Genomic DNA, 24,463 nt, shown 5'->3' with positions numbered 1-24,463 from the left:
TACCCAGCATTGGCAGCTTTCAGTGACCACACATCGGTGGGTCAAAACATTATTGAATACGTTTTCTGGAAAGTAAAGGTGGACCGAAAATTTGGCCATAGATCGGAATCGGAAAATTTTCACTTGATCGGATGAGTGATCCTCAGGTCGAATACCGAAAAATTGCAACCCTTTTTTCCCTGCTATTCATTAGATATGCATTAAAACTAATAAATCCCACCATTTTCAGTCTAAAAACACATTTACTTTGGTTACTGTCTTGTGTCTGAAAATCAGATAAATTGCGATGATCTTGCAATTCTTTCATCTTCAGTTGGATCCAAAACTACCACCTCTATCAAAGAAACAACAACACATTTTTCTTTTTATTTTGGTGAAAATCTGGAATTGGCAGGTCAGATTTAAAGAAAAATCAGCTGGGAGTTAGCTAGGAAAAGGCTGATCGGTGCATCTGTCCTGAAGATACATGTCAGGACTGATTTCAGGAAATCAAAAGTAGAAACCATTAAAAATAATGAAAAACCAGACCCACAGACCAGCTACACCTCTATAGACACTGTATAATACTTTAAAAAGACAATGTAAGAAGTTCAGGAGTCTTTGTTAGGCTTTCTAAAAAACAGATTCTGACAAAATTTTACATTTTTCCTTTGTCATAAAATGTATTTATAGCAGCCCAGTGATGTCTGTATGCCCAAACGCTAAAAATGGAGAACTCAGGGTTACGTTTAAGTGCCTGACCACAATAGTAAGGCATATCTGATGTCGGCTTCACTTGCATCCACAGCTTCTGCTTTTCTCCTGCACTGAGGGATACAGACAATTTTCGCATTGTTACTCTATACTTTTTCAACAGCTCCTGCACGCTCCAGCTCAGAAGTCCACTAGCCTCGGTGTCAGCCTTTGGTCTGCATAAAACCACAAAGAATTTACTTTTTTTTTTTTTTTTTTTTTGTGGAGCGATGGGGCTTGCAAGAAGGACGGTTTCTAACATGAACCATATGGATATCTAGTTGTTACAGTGAAAACTGACTAGGGCCTCTGTACAAACAACTTATGGTTCCTCTTATCAGCTGCTTAGAGGAGCATAGCTTTTTTTTAGACGACTATGATTCGAACAGTCAAGTATGTTTTCTCATCTATTTCACTGTGGACTCTTTCTGGAGTTTAATTATCTGTAATATTTTCAGGCTAGATTACATAGTAGAGTGATTGTGATTGGTTGGTTTTGTAGTCTGGCAACTCATCTGTCCACCTTGGCTCCTTTTTCAAGAAGGTTTTACTTGTCTACTTTAAACATATCTCAGAAGGATTGTGAAAATGAATGTCTTTAATGGTGTCTGTATCAGCTTGTCAAGGCAGAGGGGTCAGTTTCTGTGGTTCTGAGTTAAGTCCTTCTAGAGTTTATCAACAGAATAAACAGTCCGCTGTTTATCTTGCACTTTCTGTGGTTCTGCATTGCTGAACGAGCGAGTAAAGAGTCAGATGGGGTCACGGGCTTCATTTTCAGCAGGGCCAAACTGGAAACTCACACACTTCTGTGACAGAAACATCTGCTGCATGACTTAATATTACAGCTTTGAGATGCATTATATCCGTAATGGCTGCAACTTGGCATCAGCCTTGATCTGATCGTCTGTTTCTTTTTTGATGAATAACATGAATTATGCATTTTTACCTGAATCGTGGTGATGTATACAGGCAAACATTGTTCCATGAAGATGAATTGCAATACAGGCATTCCAACGATTTTTTTTTTTTTTTCTTTTTTAATGTTTGTGCTTTTGTTCATGTTTGGCTGAAGTTCTCTTGCCATTCTCAAGCTGCCTTGGGAGTTTACTCAGAATGAGAATACACATTGCAGATTGCAAATGTGCCACCCACTTTGACACTAAAATTTCACTGGTACTGTATACAGTTAAGGTCACCACAAAACCCACATAAAAGAAAAAGATGTATTTTTCTGAAGTGTTTTTATCATTTTATGTTGTGACTAAGACAAAGCGTCTTCCTACAAAACACAATTTACAGGAAGCTATGTTTAAAATTATACCCATGAAACTGTCACGTGGCTCTTGTGTAAACTCTAGACATGCATCAATTAGAATTTTGTGAGCAGTGTCCATTTTTTTTTTTGCAACACTATTTAGATAGATGTCTCTGATTTTAAGAATAACAGCAATGAAAATATTTTTCTTACCTTCCTGCTGTGAAAGGTCATACAGAGATAACATCTTAAACTGTTGTTAGCTGTGTCCAGCTATGGACAAAATTATATTCATGTTTACATTGGTCAATGCACTTGAAAAGCAGTAAACCTCCATAAAACATGAAATTTTCTCTGATATCTTTTTTATTTCCTTTTACTCCTATGGTCTACCTTGGAACCTGGTGCAAGTTACAGTAAAACAATGATTATATTTATAGTTTTATTTAAAATTGTATTCTTAGTAAGAAAGATACGTGTTTTCACAAGTCTCCAAATGATTCTAGCAATGCCACAAAAGTCACTAGAATCATTGCTAGTCTCTTAAAAGAAAAGTTAGTAAACATGTTGACAAGGTTCACCTGTGTGTAAGTCAACCCATGTCACATCTTTTAAAACTAAATTATGAACTTGAAAAATTGCACAGGCATGCGATGTAGATCCTTATCTTAATGCTAAGATATCCAAAAGGGTGCCAACATTTCCAGATCCAAAAAAGCTGCATGACAGACAGAAGTGGAATGTTTAAAAGCATAAAGTAGAGCAACAAAGCTGTATACCATCCAGTCTTCCTGTCATGTATTGAAAGTCTTTTTCTCTCGCCCACTCTGTCACAGCTGGAATCAACTGCAGATATGTCTCGATATGTCATAGCAAACACTTTTCTTTTATATAGTTTCTTACATCTCTGTGCTTTCTCTGACTTTAAAATTTCTGTCACCGGCTGATTTCTCTGTGCCTAAGCTCACCACCATGACGTGTTGCCAATAAGGGTAACAAAGGGAGGTATGGAGGAAAAACAGAAAGCATTTTCTCAGCAGAATCCCGCAGCCTTGGAACATCTCTTTAATTGCTCTTCAGAGCAGTGTTTTTTGTGGCTTTAGGTTTACACTTGGGGGATAACAATCTGTATACAAATATCTGAAAGTGACTCAGAGACTTCCCTCCTTCTTTCTCAATCACACATACGCCTGCACAATAACCACAACCCTTACATTACCTCACCATTGTATTCCTAACTGTGAACCTTTCTGAACACATATCACTGGATGAAGTGCTACTAATGCAACTGTATCACAGTTTAAATAAAGGAAAACTAAATATTAGCATCTTATGTAGTATATTATTAAACAGTATATCACAAACATGATATCTCTACAGTGGTAAACATCTAGCAGATGACAGCCAACAGAAAGCAAACATAAACATAAACAGCAAAAGAAGAGAGATTGTTTCCCCTACTCCTTGGCTCCCCAAGTAGCCAGTGGAAATATTTACCCTCCATCTCTCACCGACTGCTTGGTGTTGATGCCTGCAGACTGTCTTGGTGTTTTTTTTTATTTACCTCTCACCCACCACTTTAGACATAACACAAGGGAAAGACTCTATATACTGTGGGGGATTTTGATGCCATTCTAATTCATCATGCAACATGTGGACCCTGAACCAGTGTTTAGTGGATTTAGAGCATTGTGTGAGAAAAGAAACATGCCCTAAGATGTTTAGTTTTCTGGAAAATCACTTAGTGTTTGAATCATCTACCCACAACAAGGCCAGACAGGTATTAATAGCTTTACTAGTAGAGTTTTAAAATGAGATTGCTGCTGATAAGGGATCCGCTTTGTTATATACCAATTTATAACTTTTGCCCCTGGGGGTCTGTTGTTAGCCCCCACCTAGCTATTATTGTAATAATTAAATTAAATAAAATCATTGATTTCTTTCACAGTTAACACTTATATTATTGTGTTTGTCGTACTTCAGAGTAAAATTTCAGTTACGAGGTGAAACATCCTACTTTTTCTATAGACTCTTTCATATGGTGTTTGAGGCTTTTTTTCTCCATGACTCTGGAGAAGATATTACAGGACGACTTAGCCAGCCAGGCAAAGGAAATTAGTGGACTCTCCTGTTGGATCTCCACAGAGTGGAGCTGGAGCCCACAGACGGCACCGTCCAGTTTTTGTCTGTTCTGAAGCCCAGTTCTGATGCTGTTCATTACTCACACTCTTTGTCAAGGCAGAAGGGATCCTTTAAACCCAAAGATGTGCTGAATGGGAAATATGACATACAGTGAACCAATCAAAGACAAAGACGACTGTTCAGACCCATGCAGAGTAAGGCTGCTATTTAAACGAAAAAGGCCTAGAATAAACTTCAGTTTTGTCACTATTTAGTTTGCGGAAGTTATTCGCCATGCTTGACGTTGTGTCTCTAATGCAAATAAAGAGGCTGTAGGGACTCTACAGCATCTCTTTTAATTGAAATAAAATCTTGTACATTTTGAAAATGTTTACAGGTGGGAGCCTATACAAATGGTCCGAAAATGAACCCATGTGGTATCCCACAGTAGACAGAATCAGGGGATGAAGAAAATCTGCTTTAAAAAGCCAGGTGTCTTGTTATTGGCAATATAAAAAAAAAAAACAGAACAGTTTGTTTTTAGTAAGCTATGCATGACTGTATATAAACACAGTGGGTAGAGTAGTTGTCTCATAATCTGAATGTTGGGTTTGATTCTAGATTCCCTTTGTGACATACCAATGTGTCCCTGGGCATTTACCTACCGATCTGTGTATCAATGTATGTGTTGAGATGTACAGGTCCAGACTGCAACAAACAATTCGTTCTGTAAAGAGGATCACCAGACTGACATTTCCTCCATCCAGGACTTGTACAGGTCTACAGCCAGGTAAAGGGCAGCTAAGATCTGTGCTGACCCCACACATCCTGGACAATAGACTTCTACTTTTAAATCAGCGCTAAACAGCGCTATTTGTAAAAAGCAGGAGCCACAGGAACAGTTTTTTCCTTTAGGCTCTCTGATAAACACAATGAACACCTTACTGGCTGAGTAGTCAGCTACTCCCGTGAAACAAAATAAGCATATTTGCACTATCACAACCTGCCTTTTTTTTTTTCTTTATATTTTAAAAATGGCTGAACATACACATACATGTACATGCTGTTTCTTTTAAACTTGTCTGTATGCTGTGAGCAGAAACATAAGTCAAATTCGATGTTTGTGCTCACAATCCTCGCCAATTAACCTGATTCTGATGTGGATCTAGAGGACAGCACTTAAGAAACACTATATAAATTCAGTCCATTTATCATAAACACATAATAATTATTGCAAAATGTGGCCAATAACTCTACGTCTGTTAAAAAGTAACACTTTTGAGGCCAAACTTTGTGGTTAGAATTATGAAAGCACTTCTGCCATAGGTTCTTCTTCTGTTACCAATCTTTAAAACCGGCAGATTTGCAGTGACATCCATTAGTTACAACAGGAAATACACTTAATTCTGTGTGCCTTGAGAGAAGGTACAAAAGTCAAACGTTTGTTGCCTATGTTGAAGGTATACTGGAAGCTTGAAACTACTGCATCTGGCTAACAACGCTGAAGTTGGCATTTGGTTTGTGGCTTCCTATTGGTGCCAAAGTAGAGGACTACGTCACAGTTTTCAGAGCATCTCAACTACATGTGATAATTTCTACTTCAAAATAGTTTGACTTCAAACCTAAATTGGACAGGTTTACACAAAACAGGGCCATATTAAAGCACAGTTTGAGGTTTTTAAATGTTTATTCTAACCATTAAAAACTCAAAGGGAGCATTTCTTTTCAGATTTTTATTTTTTGTCTTATGAGGTCATCTTAGATTGAGACAAGCATGAAAAGTGTGGCCTGAATTAGTCAACTATGATTCTTTAAAATACTGCTAGTGGTTCATGAAAACTTTGTTTCATTTCTATGAAAATATAATTTAAATTGGATTTAGCTATCAGTACAGCTCCTAGAAACAAATGTAAGTTACCTTTTCTTTCCTATTATGGTCAGGGCTTTATCACTGTGGATTAATCTTCTGTTTATTCATTATCTTATCAGTACCCTTACCTGTGTGTCTATTCCTTCAGTTACCATGAGATTCCTGCTTAGATCTTTTCATTGACCCACTGAGCGCACGATCAGCACAGTCTTGTGGCCACTTAACTTCACACTTATATGAATGAAACTATGTATTTATGCCAAGACTTGCATGGAAAAGATGGATGTGAAAGTGGCTCTCTGTCAGAACAAAGATGAATGAAATGTGTTGCTGCTTCGCATCTGGTTACTGGATAGATAAAAAACAGTGACTCGGCTCAGAGGGAAGAGGGTAGAGCCTCTCTGTGAAGCATCTCATGTGTTTTTAATGAAGTTAGTGAGATGATCTGAGCTTCCAATGGCATCAAACACACAGCTGTGAGCTGTGTTGTTCAGGTAAGACCGATTTTTTATTCGTTAGGGTATTCAGATACTGGTTGTGTGTCAATTGTGAAAAACAAAACAAAGAGAAGTTTGAAAAGTTTTTGTGTCTAGATAACGTTTGGCAGCAAGCTAAAATGAATAATTCTTTAAAAGTGTCAACCCCATCTGTGTGTCTTTTCATCATTAGTTTTTATTTTGTCATTATTAACTGATGTATAAAACAAAGAAAGACAGGCTCACCCCCAGACTCGCCACAAGAACTGAAAGAAAGTAATATGATACAAAGGCATTTTCTTGGAGAACAGCTGCCAGCGTGCCACTAACTAAGGAGTTGATGGAGAATTTAATATCTAGTAAGCCAAGTAACTGTCTCATTTTTTGACCCAGTGTTAAGTAATTGGAGTTCTTGATAGATTTCCCAGAACTGTCACTCGCAAAGAAGAAGAAGAACCAGAAATAAAGCTTTTAGGACTTTTCTCATGACAATACTCACCTCTTTTTACTCCCAACAATTAGCCAGCTGGCAAACTCCTCAACAAAACTTATCTCTTTGATTATTATTTATGCTTTTTCAGAAACAATAACATGATCTGATCTGAATGTGGCTGGCTTGCTGTTTCACTGTGTCACTGATTATTTCATGAGATGGAAAGCAGAAGCAGATTAAGAAAGGTTTGCTCGGTTGCGTGTGGTGGAGTTACGAAATTGGATCTACTGTTTCCCTCCTGATCCTGTTGTGGCTATCAGCTGCGTGTTTTGTCTTTGACCTTTTCCTCTTTTAGCTCGATAATTAATGATTCAGATGGAGTACCGTGTTTATGCGTTGTAATTTGCTCATCAAATGTGGAGGAAGCAACTTTATGGCTTTAGCCGCATGGAACGTTTCACATCTCTGACAAAATTCCTGTCCAGTGAAGGAAACAGCTATTTTAAGCCAAAAATCATGATTAGGTGAAGGATTGGGTGAGGCATATAAGTATTTGTGGGTTTAAATGGTAGACACTCTTAAACAAACAGTAATTACAACAAATACCATAGTACTAATATAACCATACAGAGTAATGTTGAGCTGAAGCAAGCTGACTCTTGAGGAAGTTGATTGTAATGTCTTCCACAATGTTTAATTGCTTCCAGTCAAGGTTATGTTTTCGTCCGCTTAAGGACAGAGTTGATCCTTTCCTAAGGATACAATTCAAATTGAAATGATGGCGAGAGAAGTCATTTGCTTGACACCCTGTAGGGACATTTATCTCAGCTTCAGCAGCGGTGCAGTAATGTTTGACATAGTCATGGACATGGTTCCACTCAACAGCTTTGCCCTTGTGGGACATTAAGTTAGCTCGGGTGGGGAGGGGCGGTGAGTGACGGTGGAAAGCAGCTGCTTGTTCACCTTGATGGCATCCTTTCTTTAACACAGGCTACCTTCTGGATTGTAAATGTTATTGTCATCACATGGATAATACTGAATATAGTTTTATAAAAACAAAATATACAACCATCACACATATTCTTCAAGCAGCCCTCACTCTAGTGCATTGCAGTAATGACTTGGCAGTTTGGCCTTGAAGGTTAAGAGGTGGGTGAAGCACCTCCAGCTGTGTTTTCACTTTCGCTGCGGCTTCACGGATGGTTCATAAGAGCCTTATTTATGTGTGTGTGTGTGCAAGCCGGCATTTGTGTGCCCTCAGGAGGAAAAAGTTTAACAACTTCTTGTTTCTGTGGTTGCTACTGTGGAAAAACAGTTTAAAAGGAAGGGTTATTTTCTAAAAATGCACAGTAATTTCCAAACTATGATATGGACAAGATTTTTGGAAATACTTCATGTTTTTTTCTAAAGAAACTGGATTATTTAGTTGTATGGGTGTAACAATATTTTCAGTTTACATGGATGGGTTACCTGTATCAAGGTGTACCAAAGCTTAGTAAATTTAGAGTTTTAAAACCACAAAAACTACTTACTGTTCATGTGTTTTTAATGGGACAACAGACATTTGTAAAGTGAGTTTTCCCAGGCTTATTGGAGAATAGTCACTCAATGCTAGGCACACATACCTGTTACAGCATACTGTTGGTCACTCCTACACATTTATCTTGTTTGCAAGACAGAAAGTGAGAAAGTCAGCTTGGACAGCCATGGAAAGTAAAGAAGTGCCACTTATTGATGTTGTTATGGCTTCTTTGAAAATACAGTTTGCTTGCTCAAAGGGTAGAGCGGCATGTCTGGTAAGCAGCAGACGGCAGGTTTGCTACAGGAGTAAATATCTTGCTAATTTATCAGCAAATATTAGCTTGTTGAACTCTCAGTGATATTCTATAAAGAGTAGAATGTCAAAAAGGGATCGTATTCTGCACAATAAGCACCTTTATAAAGGATGCCTACTAAATTCACTGGCTGTTTATTCTACATTTCTACAAGCCTTCTACCACTGTGTACATCTGAAAAAAATGCATCAAAAGTTTCAGGACAGATGCTTTCAAGGGCTGGCTTTGAAGAGCCCTGGTCTAGAATAATTCAGTGCAAGTTCAGACTTTTTTCACCAAATAAAATAACAGGCTGACAGGAACTAGATAGTGCTTCACCTTGACAAGAAATATTGTAGGGCTTTAATCCCGTTAGATCTCTTAATGCAAGATTTTCTACACCCCAATTTAATGTGGAACAGAGAAAGTAGAAAGAAAGAAATTAAGGAATAAGGCAACACTGCAGACGAAGTCCTGTCTTTTTTTTTTAATGATTGTTATTACTGCTTGTTATCCCTGGGGATAAAGCAATTTTCTTTATTTGTCTGTGTTTTTGTTGTTTATATGAAGAGATTAACATCCTGAATTCCATAAAAAAGGTGGGGACTTGATAGATATGGCCTTTAAAACTAAGATCATTTTTAAAATTTCTTTTGGCATATGATAAATGAGTCAAATCTAAAGAAAGGCACTGCTATCCATAAACTGATTCACTTCTGGAAGCAGCTGTGTTTTCGATACCATACCTCGTGTTTTTAGCTATATTTACCCGTAACCCTGCTTGCTCATTTTTCTGCGCATTGAAGGAGCATGCAAGCCTGTCATCTGGAACAGATGTTTTGTATTTTGTAAAGAAAAAAAAAATTGAGTTTAAAATTGAGAAAGCCTTGTTCTGTAAGACCGAAAACTATTATAGATTAGTGACCTTCTGGAACAAGCAGAAATAAAAGGTTCAGGATGACAGTTCTGAGGATAATCTGCTTCATTTTACCTGAAGTGTTTTGCAGTGTAGCCTTACATATGTGCACATTGCAGTATCGATGGTGAAACGATGAAAAACCTAGACCTAACCACTGTTAGACCTAACCACTGATATTCATCTCCTTATGTTTTTACTAAACGATTCTGTTTTTTGTTCTGGCCATTTTGTTGCAGGGACCTTGGTGTATTTTGCTACTGTGTGTATCTGGATTCCTCCTTGACAGTCTCTGTGAGGATAAATAAGAGGCATCACAACAGCTTTGTGGTGACGTCTCAGACATCTGCAGTCACCTTTCCTAGGTAGTATCCCAAGAGAATTAGAAAGGATTAGATAAGACTGATTATAAAAACAGAGAGATTAACTTTATATTTTTGCCATAACATTAACCCTTCGAGATAAACCTAGGTTACAGTATGAAACCAATTTGAGTTGGAACAGTTTGTTAAAGGTCATGCCGCAGCATCTTAATTGATCTAACATCTAGACTTTGAGTAGGTCACTCCAAACTCTTTTTTTAGCTATCCAGATGTGGAGTTATTGGTCTGCATTTGGTCATCATCCTGCTGCAAAACCCTTCTACTTCAGCTCATGGTCATCAGCTGAAATTCTCCTTCAAAACACCATGTGTGGTCTATTAATTACTGTAAATCAAGGCATCAGAGTCCTGAAGAAGCAAAGCAGCACCTAGCCATCAACCTACCACCACCTTGTTTTACTGTCGATTTGATGGTCTATTTCCTGAAATGCTGTGTTAGTTTTATAAAGGGGGGTACACCTTATTAAAAGTTCCACTTTTTTTCTTGTCAGCCACAGAAAGTTTTTCCCAAAATTTTGTAGATCCTGAAGATGTTTTTTTTTCTTCATAAATTTAGAAAAGGCTTTTGAATTCTTTTAGATCAGTAGTAGTCTCTTATTGTCGATTCATGAACACTGTCCTTAACTGAGGCAAGCGAGGACTACAGAGCTTTAGATGTTGTTCTTGATTGTTTTGTGACCTTGCTTGATGCAAGTACATTTGGTAGGCTAGCCACTACTTTAATGGTTCATTACTTTTCCATGTGTATGCTCAATGTGTAGATCAACTGGACTCCCAAAGCCTTGGAAATGGCTTTGTAGCCCTTGCTAGACTGATAGATGTCAATAAATGTTTCCTATCTGTTTTTGATTTTGTTTAGTCTAGGTATGATGTGTTGCTTCTTGGGATATTTCAGCCTACTTCATGTTGACAGACATATTCTGTTTCAGTGATTTCTTTATTCTAAAGGTCAGACAGTAGTCAGACAAAGCTGTGGATGGCAAAAATAAACAAAAAAATGTAGGTAATCACAGCTAATTCATGATTTTACATGAGATGCAATTATATTTTCACATAGGGTCAGTTGGCTTTGGACAAATACTGTTTTGTAGCATTGCAAAATAGTAATAGTAAATGTTTAATAAAATTGATGATCATTCTTAGCTAAATGAACCCCTTGAGCTATAAGGAGGAACTACCCAGAAAGCAGTGATGAATTCATACAGACCTGCTTAGACTCCGCCAGTCTCCTCGACCGAGATACTTTGTGGTCCCAGCTGAGGTACTTCCCCTGCCTATAGTATACGAGTTGTATGACATGTCTATATACTCACTCTTGCAAAAACATTGATTCTGTTTTGTACATAACATGCATGTATATTTCGGCCAGTGTCTATCTGTCCAGGCGGTGGTCTGGTGCGGTAGAATGATGAAATTGAGGTTGATTCTGTTTTAATTAAGCCAATTGTGCAAACAAATTGAAACTGATACCTGGCTTTAGTGTAGAAATGTAATTAGAGGAAATGTGTGTGTTTATGTACATTGAGTGAAATGTACACACAACACACACACACAGAGAGTGACAGCTGGGGTTAGAAATGAGATGTCTATATCCAGATATCCAGGAAAAGGCCACTGAAGGGGTGATGGGGTGATAGGGGTCATAGTTGTCGACCCCTTAAGTACACACACAACCCAAACAGCATGAAAACTGAGATGCAAAGCACTCCACCATGTACCACACTCCAGCAGAATCATTCTTCCATCCCTTTTATCCATTTAGCTTTTTTTGAGTACTCTGGAGTCTGCAGCACGATTCATCATAGACTCACAGATCCTCAGTCATTCAGTTGTCCTTGTCAAGCGACGGATTATTGTGACACTAAAATTGGAACCTCAAAGCTTTTTAAAACTGTACTTTGACTGCATTGTAAGGTTTTGATGTCTTAACATCTACAGTGCTTTGCAAAAGCATTCATACTCATTGAACATTTTTCACATTACAACCACAAACGTTGATGTATTTTTAGGAATTTTATGTGATTGCCAACACAAAGTAGCACAAAATTGTGAAGCCGAAGGAAGAGGATACATGATTTCCAAAGTGTTTTACAAATAAAAAATTGATAAGCTTTGTCCCCTTTAGTCCAACAACCTTTTTATTTTATTTTTAGGTTTACATTTTGAACACCATATGTGTGGAACAAGCTTTGCACAACACCCTAAATGCAATTTTTGCATGGGGAAACAGGGTGGTGGAGGAATCATGCTATGGGGCCTATTATCTTCAGCAGGTGCAGGGAAATTGGTCAGAGTTGAAGAGAAAGATGGGTGGAACTAACACAGAGTTCAGAAATAAATCCAATTGAAGAAGTGTTTGCCAAGACTTTAAATGTTGCTTTTCTTTCTTTAGTCTGGCTGAGCTTTAGCTATTTTGCAAAGAAAAATTATAAAACAAACAATTCTCTAAATGAGCAAAGCTAGCATAAGATTTGCTTATGTGATTCCAACGAAAATTCCTGAAAGTATTGACCCAGGGACGCAGATTACACATGAACGTCACATTTTTCAGATTTTTATTGTATACAAATTCCACTTCACAATTATGTTATCATTTGTTTATGTATGTAAAATCTCTGTGAAAAGACTTTCTGGTTGCAATGTAACAAAATATTAAAACGCTCAAGCAGTGTGAATACTTTAATAAGATCAGATTTCTGTTTATGAGGTTTGGAAAACATTTTTTTTTCTTCATTTTTCTGTTTGCCTGACTTTATTATATTTCCATGTTTGGTCATTGTGTATTCTGGTTTACACAAAAGCCCCTAAAGAACTGAATGACTAGCTTTGAAATATTTAGAGGTGGAGCCAGACTTCTCAGCAATGGTGGAACTAACTAAATAAAACTGTGTGCTGTACCATCAAAGCCAAAGCAACAGGGCAAAGAAGGATCTGGTCTGGAGAGGCCATCTTTGTGACTTTGGGTCCTGTTTAACTTGGCTGCGGGGTAGCTGTGGCATGCCCAACGAAATCTGCTAAATCAATTAGAGGGGATGGGTGGAGAAAAAAGGAGGTGGAGTGAACATTTCAGGGTAAAAGGAAGATGAAGCTGTTCCTTGCCACTGAGATTCATCAGCAGAAACATTAGTGTTTTTAGATGGTTGCATAGTGAAAATAGTATGGTTTGCTAATATTTAGTAACAGTACTTTAGAGTGGAGGATGTATTTAAGGCTTTGAGGGTTGCACACGGCGGCGGAGGCAGATTATGGAGGAGCAGTGCCAGATATAATGTGGCTGAGACTGCATGGAGCCCTCAGAGGTTGGACCTACTGAGGGGGTCGCACATGGATTAGCATGCAGATGTTGTGGCCACACAAAATCCTAATGCACCAGAAATTCAGGTTTAAACTTAGACAACATGTCATTCTCCACACCATAGTTTAAATAACTAAAATAAACTTTTAGAGGTTGCATTAGTGCCACTAGAGGGAGTAAATCAAGTGCTAAACCTTTACTCCACTGTTTAAGCCAGAATGAACTTCGAGCCTTTGTTCTCTCTGTTTCTCATCAGATCGTGTTTTCTAGAGTAAACACAAGTGTATTACAGCACATGTCAAAGGGGCGATGATGTCATGGGCCGACTGCTCATTGACAGTGACAAATTGCAGACATGTGATATGTTCGTCAAAAATAACCGTTTACTGACATTCATATGAAGCAACGAGGGAGAAATGGAGGATGTAAAAAAGTATGTGCACACACATTTTGTAAAATACCCTTTTAAACTTTGTGTTTTCTAACAAAAGGATTGCCTTGCACAGCTCTGTCATCCCTAAACACAATAAGGCTGTTAGGCCAAAGCAAACTGTAATCACTCTTCTTTCTGTTTTGAGCTACATCCAGTTTTTTCACTTCTTTTCTTTGTTCTTTTCTTTACCTTTTCCTCCCACTCAGTGGATGCATGATTGTTCAGTACTGTGGGTTAATTTCATCAGAGTTGGGTCTCATAAGGCTTGAACTCTGACTCGGAGTTTCCCCTCTCAGCGGCGGACTTGAAAGACTTCATCAACACACCCCTAATTGTCTCTTGCAGATCTTCTTTCGACTTGTCTTTTTCTTCCCACTCTTGTTTAGGACACACGAATCCCTACACACACACACATGCCGTCGCCATCGCCTTTGCACACAGAGAGCAAGCAAGCGTGTATAGGCATTGCATGACGTGCACAGTCTGGGCTGTGCCCTCCTTCCCTGTGTAAGAGTGCAACAAATGTCCAGAGCAGCCGTCTGGGCCAGATGTAGAGGTCAGTGACCGCATTGGAGGGGAGCCGTATCAGTGTCCCTCTCTCTGTCCCAGTGGAGCTATAACCTTTATTAATCTTTCCTCCACAGAGGCCTCATAAACTACTGCGGGAGGTCAGGGAGGAAGAGTGGTCAAGTAGAAGATATGAGTAGAATTCATTAAATATAAAATTTTGTTTTGTATTATTTTTTGCTCTTTTTCTATTGAAAGCAATCTTTTAGGATCCCTGTAAGCTGAATAACAACTAGCAGTGAAGCAGTGAGCTATGTTTAACTGAAAGAAAAGAAAATATTCCACCATTTGTCACTTCTGTCACAGATGATTTGAACTGTTAGAGAAAACAGTGCATAGATCATTTTGTGGCTCATTTCCAGTCAGCATTTTGGCCATCCTTTGACCTGCCAATATTGGTTTTAGTTGATTCTCATTTGTGTTTAAGGAACTATTATTAAATGGCTTTAAAACCTTTTTCTTCTTTGAGGGTTTATAAATTACGTGGTAGTGCTGCATAATACAGCCCATTCTATCCAGGTACACCTTATCTTAAGCTTGACTTAAAAGAGACTCACCAGTCGACCACTGGTTAAAATTGTTCAGGCTGTAAAATCAGTCGGTTTTGGTCACCAGCTGATTTTTCTGTGCACCTCAACTTATAACTCAGCCTATCTATAACAATTAATTTGAAACAAACATTCTAAAGTTGTGCATAATGTTGGATAGCAGCAAATATGTGCTAAAAAATGATTTGTGTAGCTATTTCAGAATAATGTATGAGCAAATACTCCAGCTGGTACCAGCCTGGCGTTTGCTTTAAAGCTGCAAGACATTCCTACAGTTAACTGTCTGGATTATACACACGCTTTGGGAGTGATTATCTGGGGTGAATATGGCTGGCCAACGTGGGCCAACACCCGCCACTTATAACTTCCATTTTAGTCGGCTACTGCTGTTTCCCTACATGGACCATTCAGATTTTTTGTGAAATATTCACCCATAGAAGCAGGACTCCTTCACTTCTCAAAGAGCATTGATGTTCAGATCAATGTAGAAGATGTTTAAAGCTGCACCCTTTTTGTGATCACAAAGTTTTTATGAAGAATTTATTTGACAGCTTGATGGATCTCCTTGTTGCAGGATGTTTTGAGGAGTTTCATTCTTGATAAATCTCGGTCTATAAATACAGGCTTAGCATATGTAAACATCATTTAGAAAGTAATCTAAATATTTGTAGACCTCATCAAGAGGTAATACTATGTATCCATCTAATGAAGGCTACTTTAAACTTGTGTAGACTTTCCAGAACACTTATGCAAGTATTTTTTCTTAATTTTATGATAGTGTGCGAAAGCACTGTATGTGTGTCAAAATCGGGTCAGCCCCCATTTGCAAAAAAGTTATTGGTGTTTGTTTTCAGTTGGTGGTAGTTCCAGAAGGTGGCTTTAATTTGCTGTTGTGAAGCAGTGTCAGGTGAGTTTTAGATAGCCTTTTTGAAGCATTGTAATGTACGTTCTGTCGGTGTACCAAACAGACATGTCCAAGTTTCTGGCACACCTCAAAAACCACAAGCAAATTTTTACATGAAGTTTCTGATACAAGATTTTGACTAATGAGATATATTCTCATTAGACAAGTAGGATGTTATTTTTATGGGTTTACTCATGTTTTAGAGACTGGTTAACATAAATGCAATGCTTAAATGGTTATTTTTGTATATTAAATGGCTGCTTTTCTCCAATTACTGAAGCTACTACAGGCCAACATTTCTGTTTTGAATGGAATGCCTGGGAAATTAACTCATTTACATCTTAAATATTTCTCTGGATATCATTGTGTCATGTAGTAAATACTTTACCATGTTCTCACCCAGCAAGAAAAATCGCCATCCTCAAGATAAATATACTCTATGGCTCTGTTCTAAATTTGGTTGAAGCTTGTGTGGATCCTGGACAGAGTTAGATTTCCATTTTCATGCTTTTTCAAAACCTTAGCGATCCTGCTGAAGAGTTCTTTCCAAACATTATATATGTTCTTTTCATGTGGAAATAAGCTAAAATTCACCAGGCAACATCTTTAATATTGGTTCCGGATTGTAAAAGTGTTAGCAGGCTGTCATGCGAGGATTTAGAAGGCATGCTCAACTTTGAAATATGGAAAGTTTTGATTTCATTCTGTGCTGAAAGAGCATAGCAAATTCTCAAGATGTTTTCTAAAGGGATAAAAATAAATTCACATGCAAAACATTTATTAAAAAGATATGTTTTCTTTCCTCTTTTTTTTCCTTCCAGGTATAACAGAAGCCAGCCATGCCAATAACAAGTAAAGGGTCCAGATGTAGGACTTTGGTCGGCAGACCCTGTCTGCTTTCAAGCATCTGCCAACAGAAGCTCCTTTTTTATATTTTCTTCGTCCTGGTTCAGTCAGCAGTTGTTTATGGAGCACTAGAACTCCAGCTGGATGAAGGCCAGCCAGCGGGGACCATCGTTGGTGACATCAGCGCCGGGTTACCGCCAGGCGAAACTGCGACTCTTTACTTCATCTCAGACCACGAGGGCACGGGCGTCGGCAGTGACCTCCACATTGATGAGACCACTGGCATCATTACTACTGCACGCCGCCTGGACCGGGAAGAGAGAGACCACTACAGCTTCATTGCAGTGACAATGACTGGCACCACTATTCAGGTGTCAATCACCGTTAATGATGTAAATGATCATGCACCTGTGTTCCCCAAAAAGAAAACTGTTCTGAAGATCCCTGAGCACACGGCAGTGGGGACGAGGTTTTCCCTGGATCCCGCAACTGATGCTGACAAGGATCAGCTGACTACTCAAGGCTATACAATTCGAGAGGGCAATGTTGGCCAGACATTTAGACTTGAAACCAAGAGGGGTGCTAACAAGATTCTTTATCTAGACTTGGTGGTCAACGGGCTACTGGACAGAGAGAAGCGCTCATCATACACCCTGGTGATAGAGGCCTTTGATGGAGGCTCGCCAAGAAGGATAGGATCTATGGCTGTAGAAATAACAGTGACAGACATCAATGACCATGCACCGGTCTTCAATCAGAGCAGATACCATACAATCATCTCTGAAAGTCTCCCACAAGGGAGTAGCATTTTACAGGTTAGCTCAAATCTTCTTAGTATCTTAGTAGGGGCTCAAACTAAGTTCACCTATGCTTTAATGTTTGAAATCCTTTGTTTTTGCAGGTGTTTGCAACGGATGATGATGAAGGTGATAATGGTCTGGTCCTTTATGAAATCAACCGCCGCCAGAGCGATCCTGACCGATACTTCGTCATTGATCTAAAGTCAGGTGTCATCACTCTCAATAAACCACTGGACTTTGAGCTGAAGAGAGTCCATGAGCTGGTGGTGCAGGCCAAAGATAATGCTAGCCAGCCTGAGGTAATTGCATTACAGCTTACATTGAGCATTAGCAACAATGGAAAATGATTAGCAATAAAAACTACATATCGTGACACATTGTTTTCTTATTTTAGGTAAAAAGTGCACGATTGTTGGCGACATTAGAAAATTGTTTTGTCTTCATACATTTTAAGTGTAAATGTTGATAAAAAGATGCCATGTTTTGCTGATTTATTAGGAAATTTTGTGGCAAAAACTATGGTAGTAGAAAAGTTAAGCAATGTATTGTTTACTGTTTAATGTTTATTGGTTTTATGATAAGAGAAACAATCAAGAAAAAGACTTTCATAGTATTATCACCTCTTCCCAGGTAACCAATACATTTGTGACAATTCATGTCCGTGACTTCAATGACAACCAACCTACCATGACCATCATCTTCCTCAGTGAGGACGGCTCTCCGAGAATCTCAGAAGGAGCCCAAACAGGCCAGTATGTAGCTCGGATTTCTGTCACTGACCCAGACTATGGAGAGTATGCTAACGTCAACGTCTCCTTGGAGGGGGGTGATGGGAAATTTGCTCTTACAACCAAAGACAGCATAATTTACCTGATATACGTGGACCAGCTCTTGGACAGGGAGGAGCGGGATTCCTATGATCTTAGGGTGATGGCCACAGACTCAGGTACACCTCCTCTCAGAGCAGAGTCCTCTTTCACCATCCAGGTGACAGATGTCAATGACAACCCTCCTCTATTTGACCAGCAGGCCTACAGACAAACCATTCCTGAGGTGGTCTATCCAGGATCCTTTGTTCTTCAGGTAACGGCCAGGGACAAGGACCAAGGCCCCAATGGGGATGTGCGGTACAGCCTGCTCAAGGGTAAAAACTCTCGCTCTGATTGGTTTTCAATCGATCCAATTACGGGGATAATCACCACGGCGACAGCTCTTGACTTTGAATCAGAGCCAGCTCCCAGTGTAACTGTTGTTGCAATGGATGGTGGTCGGCCGCCTCTGTCTTCCACAGTGAAGGTAGATATTGTGCTACAGGATGTTAATGATAACACGCCAGTGTTTTCCAAGAGTTTCTACAATGCTTCGATCAAAGAGAACACACCAGCTGGGACCTGCTTCTTAGAGGTAAGAAAAGCAAGAACCAGGGAAGCTTACTTTTGTTCCTTTGGGCGCCTTTGCTATGTTTTTTTATTCTGTCTTCCTGGCGGTTTTTCATTCTGGGGGTTTACTCTTACCAAAACACCATTGTCGTATTTACATAACCAAATCCCTAGCATGAATCTCTCCCTTGTGCTCTTATCCTTTTGTTCAGTCGGTCCTTTCTCTCACACCATCTTCTTGACATTTACTCCCTACTCAAAAGTCATAAATTTAAAGCTGTCTGGAACTCAGACTTGTGTATGCAGTAAGAGACGATCACAAAGGTCTGGTTCAAAGGTCGTTTAAGAGGATGCTCCACGTTTAAGGTCTAAATTATTCATTCATGGTCTATTTCAGGAGGAAAAGATTTATAAAAGCAATGAGAAAAGACATTAGAAAAGACATGGGAGGGAGACCTTACCTGAATTCCTGAAACTACTACTAGCAGATTTACTCAGTTCTGGTTTGTCCTTTCTCTAACCCCGTCAGGTAACCATGGTATCCAATCCAGCTGTGTAGGGTGAACCCTGAGTATCTGTGCATTATATTGCTGGAGCTTTTCTTGCCTTGCTCTTATCAGGATTCCAGCAGCTCATGTATATTAGGAAAACCTTTGCTGACAGATAAAAGTGAATGGCAGGCTGTTTGTCTTCCAGCGAGGTCTTAACGTGGCATCATGAACTGTTTAGACCAACTGTTTGTACTGGTTGGTTTTACCCATCTGAGAAGAAAAGGAGGGAAGTTAAGAATAGGGGATATTTCTCATTAACAACACATTTAAAGAAGCCCTGCTGGTATAATCAAAGTGCAGTGCAATCTGAAGAAAATGCTCTGGGCTACTTATCAAACTATTTGAACTAGAAGTGGTAAAATAGTTGTATTTTACATTCTTTCCTGTTCATTTCACAAGTATTTGCTAGGCATGTCTAAAAATCTGTGTAAATTGGTATATTTGACACAAATTGTGTTGTTGTGTTCCCCCTCAAAGGAACCCTGTAGACCCCCAATCTAGCTGTTGCAACAGTTGCAACCATCTATCCCTCCCTTTTCTAATCTTAGCCGGAAGAGATTCTGGCATTGGGTGCCGCCGTAATCCCATGCCAGACATCATGGGTGGTTTTTCCAGTAGGCTGCAGTGAGTGACTAAGATTTGATTTGTTCATTCCAGCACGTTTTTCTTTTTTTTTTTTTTGTTGTGACCAGGCCAAGAGTCTCTGAGCAAAAGTCTCTCCGCAAGGGTTGTGATTTGCAGCATAATGGCAGTTGATGCTAATGTTCTTTTCTCAGTCAGTGGAATATTTGGCTGCTTAGACAAGACGCACATGCTTCCCCATAATGTTACAGCCAGAATAACACCCCTAAATCTATTTTTTCCAGAATTGTACTGTATTATTCTTAATTTTGCAGATGTGGAGCATTCAATATCCTACTTTGTTAGTTAAAGACAAATTGAAGATCTGGGTCACCTTACTTTACTTTTTTTGTGGGATGTTATTTGAAATAGGCAATCCTGTTGTGAGCTTTTGTCATGTTCCTGAGAGTCGAGACAAATGTGGACTGTTCTCAGAATTGTACCAATGTTTATAGAAGATAGAAATCAGTATTTGGATTTTGAAATTATCATGCTGGCTTGGCTGCCTTGGTCAGGAGTTTGGACAGTTGTATTAAACAGGCAGAGCCAGCCAATGTTTAATGTCTAAGCAAGGAAATGTGTTATCAGAATAAAATATGGAGTATGTTTCTCTTGTTTTGATTATGGGTTGGTTTCCAGGTTTCCCTCTGGTTTTTCTTCCTTTTTTTGCTCCATTACTGTTACTCTTTCTTCATGTCCTTCTCAGTACATTTCATTAGTATTTTTTCGCACTCTTTGCTCAGGCACACACACTTCCACTCTGTGTGTAGGAAGTGTCTTATCAGACTGGCCACTCCAGTAATCTTTAATGTGCTGGACTGTTTATGCAGCCACGACACAAAGGGGTTATTTATTTTTTGGTTTCCTTGCTTTCCTCTTCCTTTACTTCCTTCAAGTATTTCCCAGTGATGAGAGGTTATAGAGCCTGTTAGTGTGTATGGCATACATATCCATCATAGCCACTTCCATAACCTGAGGTGTTAAAGGGCATGAGAACGATGAGAATTTGTAGATGGGAATGAAAAGCAGCATTTTCAGTAAGTTCATTGAATTTAGATGTGGGTATGGGAATCTTTAGGCAATTCATGATTCAATTCAGTTATGATTCAGAGGGCTGAAATGCGATAAAAAAGGATCATGATGTAGCCCCCCACCTTCCCCTTGTGCAACTACTGCATTTTTGAAATCACAGCTGTCATTAAAACCAGTTTGTGGACTTTAACTTATATTGAACTACCAAAACAAATGAACAGAAAAATGCTTATGGAGCTCCTCACATTCGTTACTAACATAAATCACTGCTCTTATTAAGTAAATAATGACTCCATGACCTCACTTCATCAGTTACTGAAACCAAATACTTGTTAGGGATCTTCAGTGCTTCTGCCACATTACTTTATATCTCATTAATATTTGCACCCTTAGGAGTCTCATTTACTAGTCTGTTTATTAGTCTGTCTTTTTGTAGGACGCAAGACTTATAGCTGCCACTGATTGGCAGAGATGGTGAGTCCAACTCGAGTTACTGTACTTACGTTGCAAAAGCAAAAGACTTCAGATTTGAGTTTAGACTAATGCTATAAAGACTGAGGACTTGAGTTAATCTTGTGCTTTAAAGACTTCACACTTGACTTGGACTGGATATATTGGACTCGGGTCTCATAGTTATCTTATGTAATCAGAAGCGAAGACAATTCATGGTTTTTGAGCAACAGACTGCAGCTCTAAACGTCACATTGCATGCACATACTGTCCCATGGTTGATTCATTTGCTAGTATTTGTGTATCATAGGATGGTAATGGTTTATAGGAATTATCTATTGTTGTTCTTTCTAATGGGGCAGCTATTACATTTAATCAATTTTCAAAATAATTTGAAGTAGCATGTTGAATTAGTTGTTTTGGAAGTGATAATTGTTTAATGTGCTTGTGTTATATTAGGGTAAATTCCTAACTTACATCCATACAGTGGTAAAGGCAAACTGGATGAAATACATTTTATAAGAAGATTTTATTTGGACCAGCCCCTTGACTAGAACTTGTGAAGAATGACTTGTGACTTTCTCTGCTCATCAGTGATAAAATGTGTAGATATGGTGAAGAACAATTCCGTTGCAGTGGGTCTCCATGCATCACACGTTGCAGCTATCCTACCTACTTTCGTCAGTAATTGTACGACTTTGTTTTTGGTTTCGCTCTAGAGCGTCAGAATCAAAGTGTCAGTGAAACATCTTTGGATGGGATGTTCTATCTTGGCTCCAAAAAGCACATCATACAACAAAAAGCCAGGGTTCTCAACATTTAAAGACAATGGGAAAAAATATTTTACATTCCTTAGCACTCTTGCTTTGTAATTTGTACCACTTGTATTTGTTGCTTAGCCATCTAGTCATGACTCTGTTATGTACAGGGGTTGGACAATGAAACTGAAACACCTGTCATTTTAGTGTGGGAGGTTTCATGGCTAAATTGGACCAGCCTGGTAGCCAGTCTTCATTGATTGCACATTGCACCAGTAAGAGCAGAGTGTGAAGGTTCAATTAGCAGGGTAAGAGCACAGTTTTGCTCAAAATATTGAAATGCACACAACATTATGGGTGACATACCAGAGTTCAAAAGAGGACAAATTGTTGATGCACGTCTTGCTTGTGCATCTGTGACCAAGACAGCAAGTCTTTGTGATGTCTCAAGAGCCACGGTATCCAGGGTAATGTCAGCATACCACCAAGACAGACGAACCACATCCAACAGGATTTACTGTGGATGCAAGAGGAAGCTGTCTGAAAGGGATGTTCGGGTGTTAACCGGATTGTATCCAAAAAACATAAAACCACGGCTGCCCAAATCACAGCAGAATTAAATGTGCACCTCAACTCTCCTGTTTCCACCAGAACTGTCTATCTGGAGCTCCACAGGGTCAATATACACGGCTGGGCTGCTATAGCCAAACCTTTGGTCACTCATGCCAATGCCAAACATTGGTTTCAATGGTGCAAGGAGCGCAAATCTTGGGCTGTGGACAATGTGAAACGTGTATTGTTCTCTGATGAGTCCACCTTTACTGTTTTCCCCACATCCGAGAGAGTTACGGTGTGGAGAAGCCCCAAAGAAGCGTACCACCCAGATTGTTGCATGTCCAAAGTGAAGCATGGAGGTGGATCAGTGATGGTTTGGGCTGCCATATCATGGCATTCCCTTGGCCCAATACTTGTGCTAGATGGGCGCGTCACTGCCAAGGACTACCGAACCATTCTTGAGGACCATGTGCATCCAATGGTTCAAACATTGTATCCTGAAGGTGGTGCCGTGTATCAGAATGACAATGCACCAATACACACTGCAAGACTGGTGAAAGATTGGTTTGATGAACATGAAAGTGAAGTTGAACATCTCCCATGGCCTGCACAGTCACCAGATCTAAATATTATTGAGCCACTTTGGGGTGTTTTGGAGGTGCGAGTCAGGAAACGTTTTCCTCCACCAGTATCACGTAGTGACCTGACCACTATCCTGCAAGAAGAATGGCTTAAAATCCCTCTGACCACTGTGCAGGACTTGTATATGTAATTCCCTAGACGAATTGACGCTGTATAGGCCGCAAAAGGAGGCCCTACACCATACTAATAAATTATTGTGGTCTAAAACCAGGTGTTTCAGTTTCATTATCCAACCCCTGTATATACCATAAACTGTCTGGGTGATGTTCTTACACATGCCTTTTGTGGTGCTGAAAAGTATGTTATCACTTACCAAAAGGTAATTAATTGCCATTCATCTAGTTTTGACATTTGTAAATTGCTTAAGGATCTCCCATGTCTACATCATAATGTATCTAAACACAGATTTTATCGTGCACCCCATTTGCATATGTAAGTGGCTAAATGTTGTTTATCTTTTGGCACGCTATTTAACTGACTCATTGTTTGGAGTTTTTAAGATTACTTTCCTCCTGTTACCGGTTACCTTTCCGTATGCATTCATCTTCTAAATTTAACACATTCCCTTTTGTTACTGAGTGTACACTTTTGTCATGCTAATGTTCACATACCATTGCTGCAGGGAAAACTCCGCCAATCTCACAGACCCTATTTGAGAAGCAAATGTACCACCATCAGACTTTACTTTACGAGTTGCATGCTAAATGAAAGTGTAATGAAAGAAAACTGCAAATTATGTCTAATACAATAAACATAAAAGTAAAATCAAAAGTGATGATGGGTAGTTAAGTGTACAGAATCATTGTGAACAGCTCTCATGCAAACATATGTGCAGGTGCATGGCTATCCGTCATGCAGCTGTCTGTGTGTGCTTGTGTACACTCCTGAAGCCAGGATATCACTTTCAGCAGGTGATGCGTCTCCCCTGTGATGTTCAGCATGTGGTTTTCAGGTCAGGCCTGTTAAACAGCACTCAATCACTCAGACAGACACGCAGATGTGCTCATTTGGGAGCACATCTGAGAGAGGGAGTTTTGCTCGTTTATGCTGCTGTAGAACCCCACAGCAGCAGTTCAGATCTTT

The 24,463-nt window shown here is 39.2% G+C and overlaps 1 protein-coding gene across 1 annotated transcript in view; it reads left to right on the top strand.

Moving 5' to 3' along the window:
• The window catches only part of dchs1b (dachsous cadherin-related 1b), a 129,442-nt gene that overhangs the window by 978 nt on the left and 104,001 nt on the right, over positions 1-24,463 (top strand). Inside the window, exons 2-4 of the mRNA XM_047378787.1 lie at positions 16,568-17,407; positions 17,494-17,691; positions 18,023-18,796. Of these exons, the coding sequence (XP_047234743.1) occupies positions 16,586-17,407; positions 17,494-17,691; positions 18,023-18,796 (1,794 nt within the window). The 5' untranslated portion in view covers positions 16,568-16,585. The remainder of the gene's footprint in view (positions 1-16,567; positions 17,408-17,493; positions 17,692-18,022; positions 18,797-24,463) is intronic.

Source organism: Girardinichthys multiradiatus, chromosome 11, assembly GCF_021462225.1.
Source record: "Girardinichthys multiradiatus isolate DD_20200921_A chromosome 11, DD_fGirMul_XY1, whole genome shotgun sequence".
NCBI lineage: Eukaryota > Metazoa > Chordata > Actinopteri > Cyprinodontiformes > Goodeidae > Girardinichthys > Girardinichthys multiradiatus.
The sequence above is the reverse complement of the archived record's forward strand: the minus strand, read 5'-3'. Positions and strand labels throughout refer to the sequence as shown.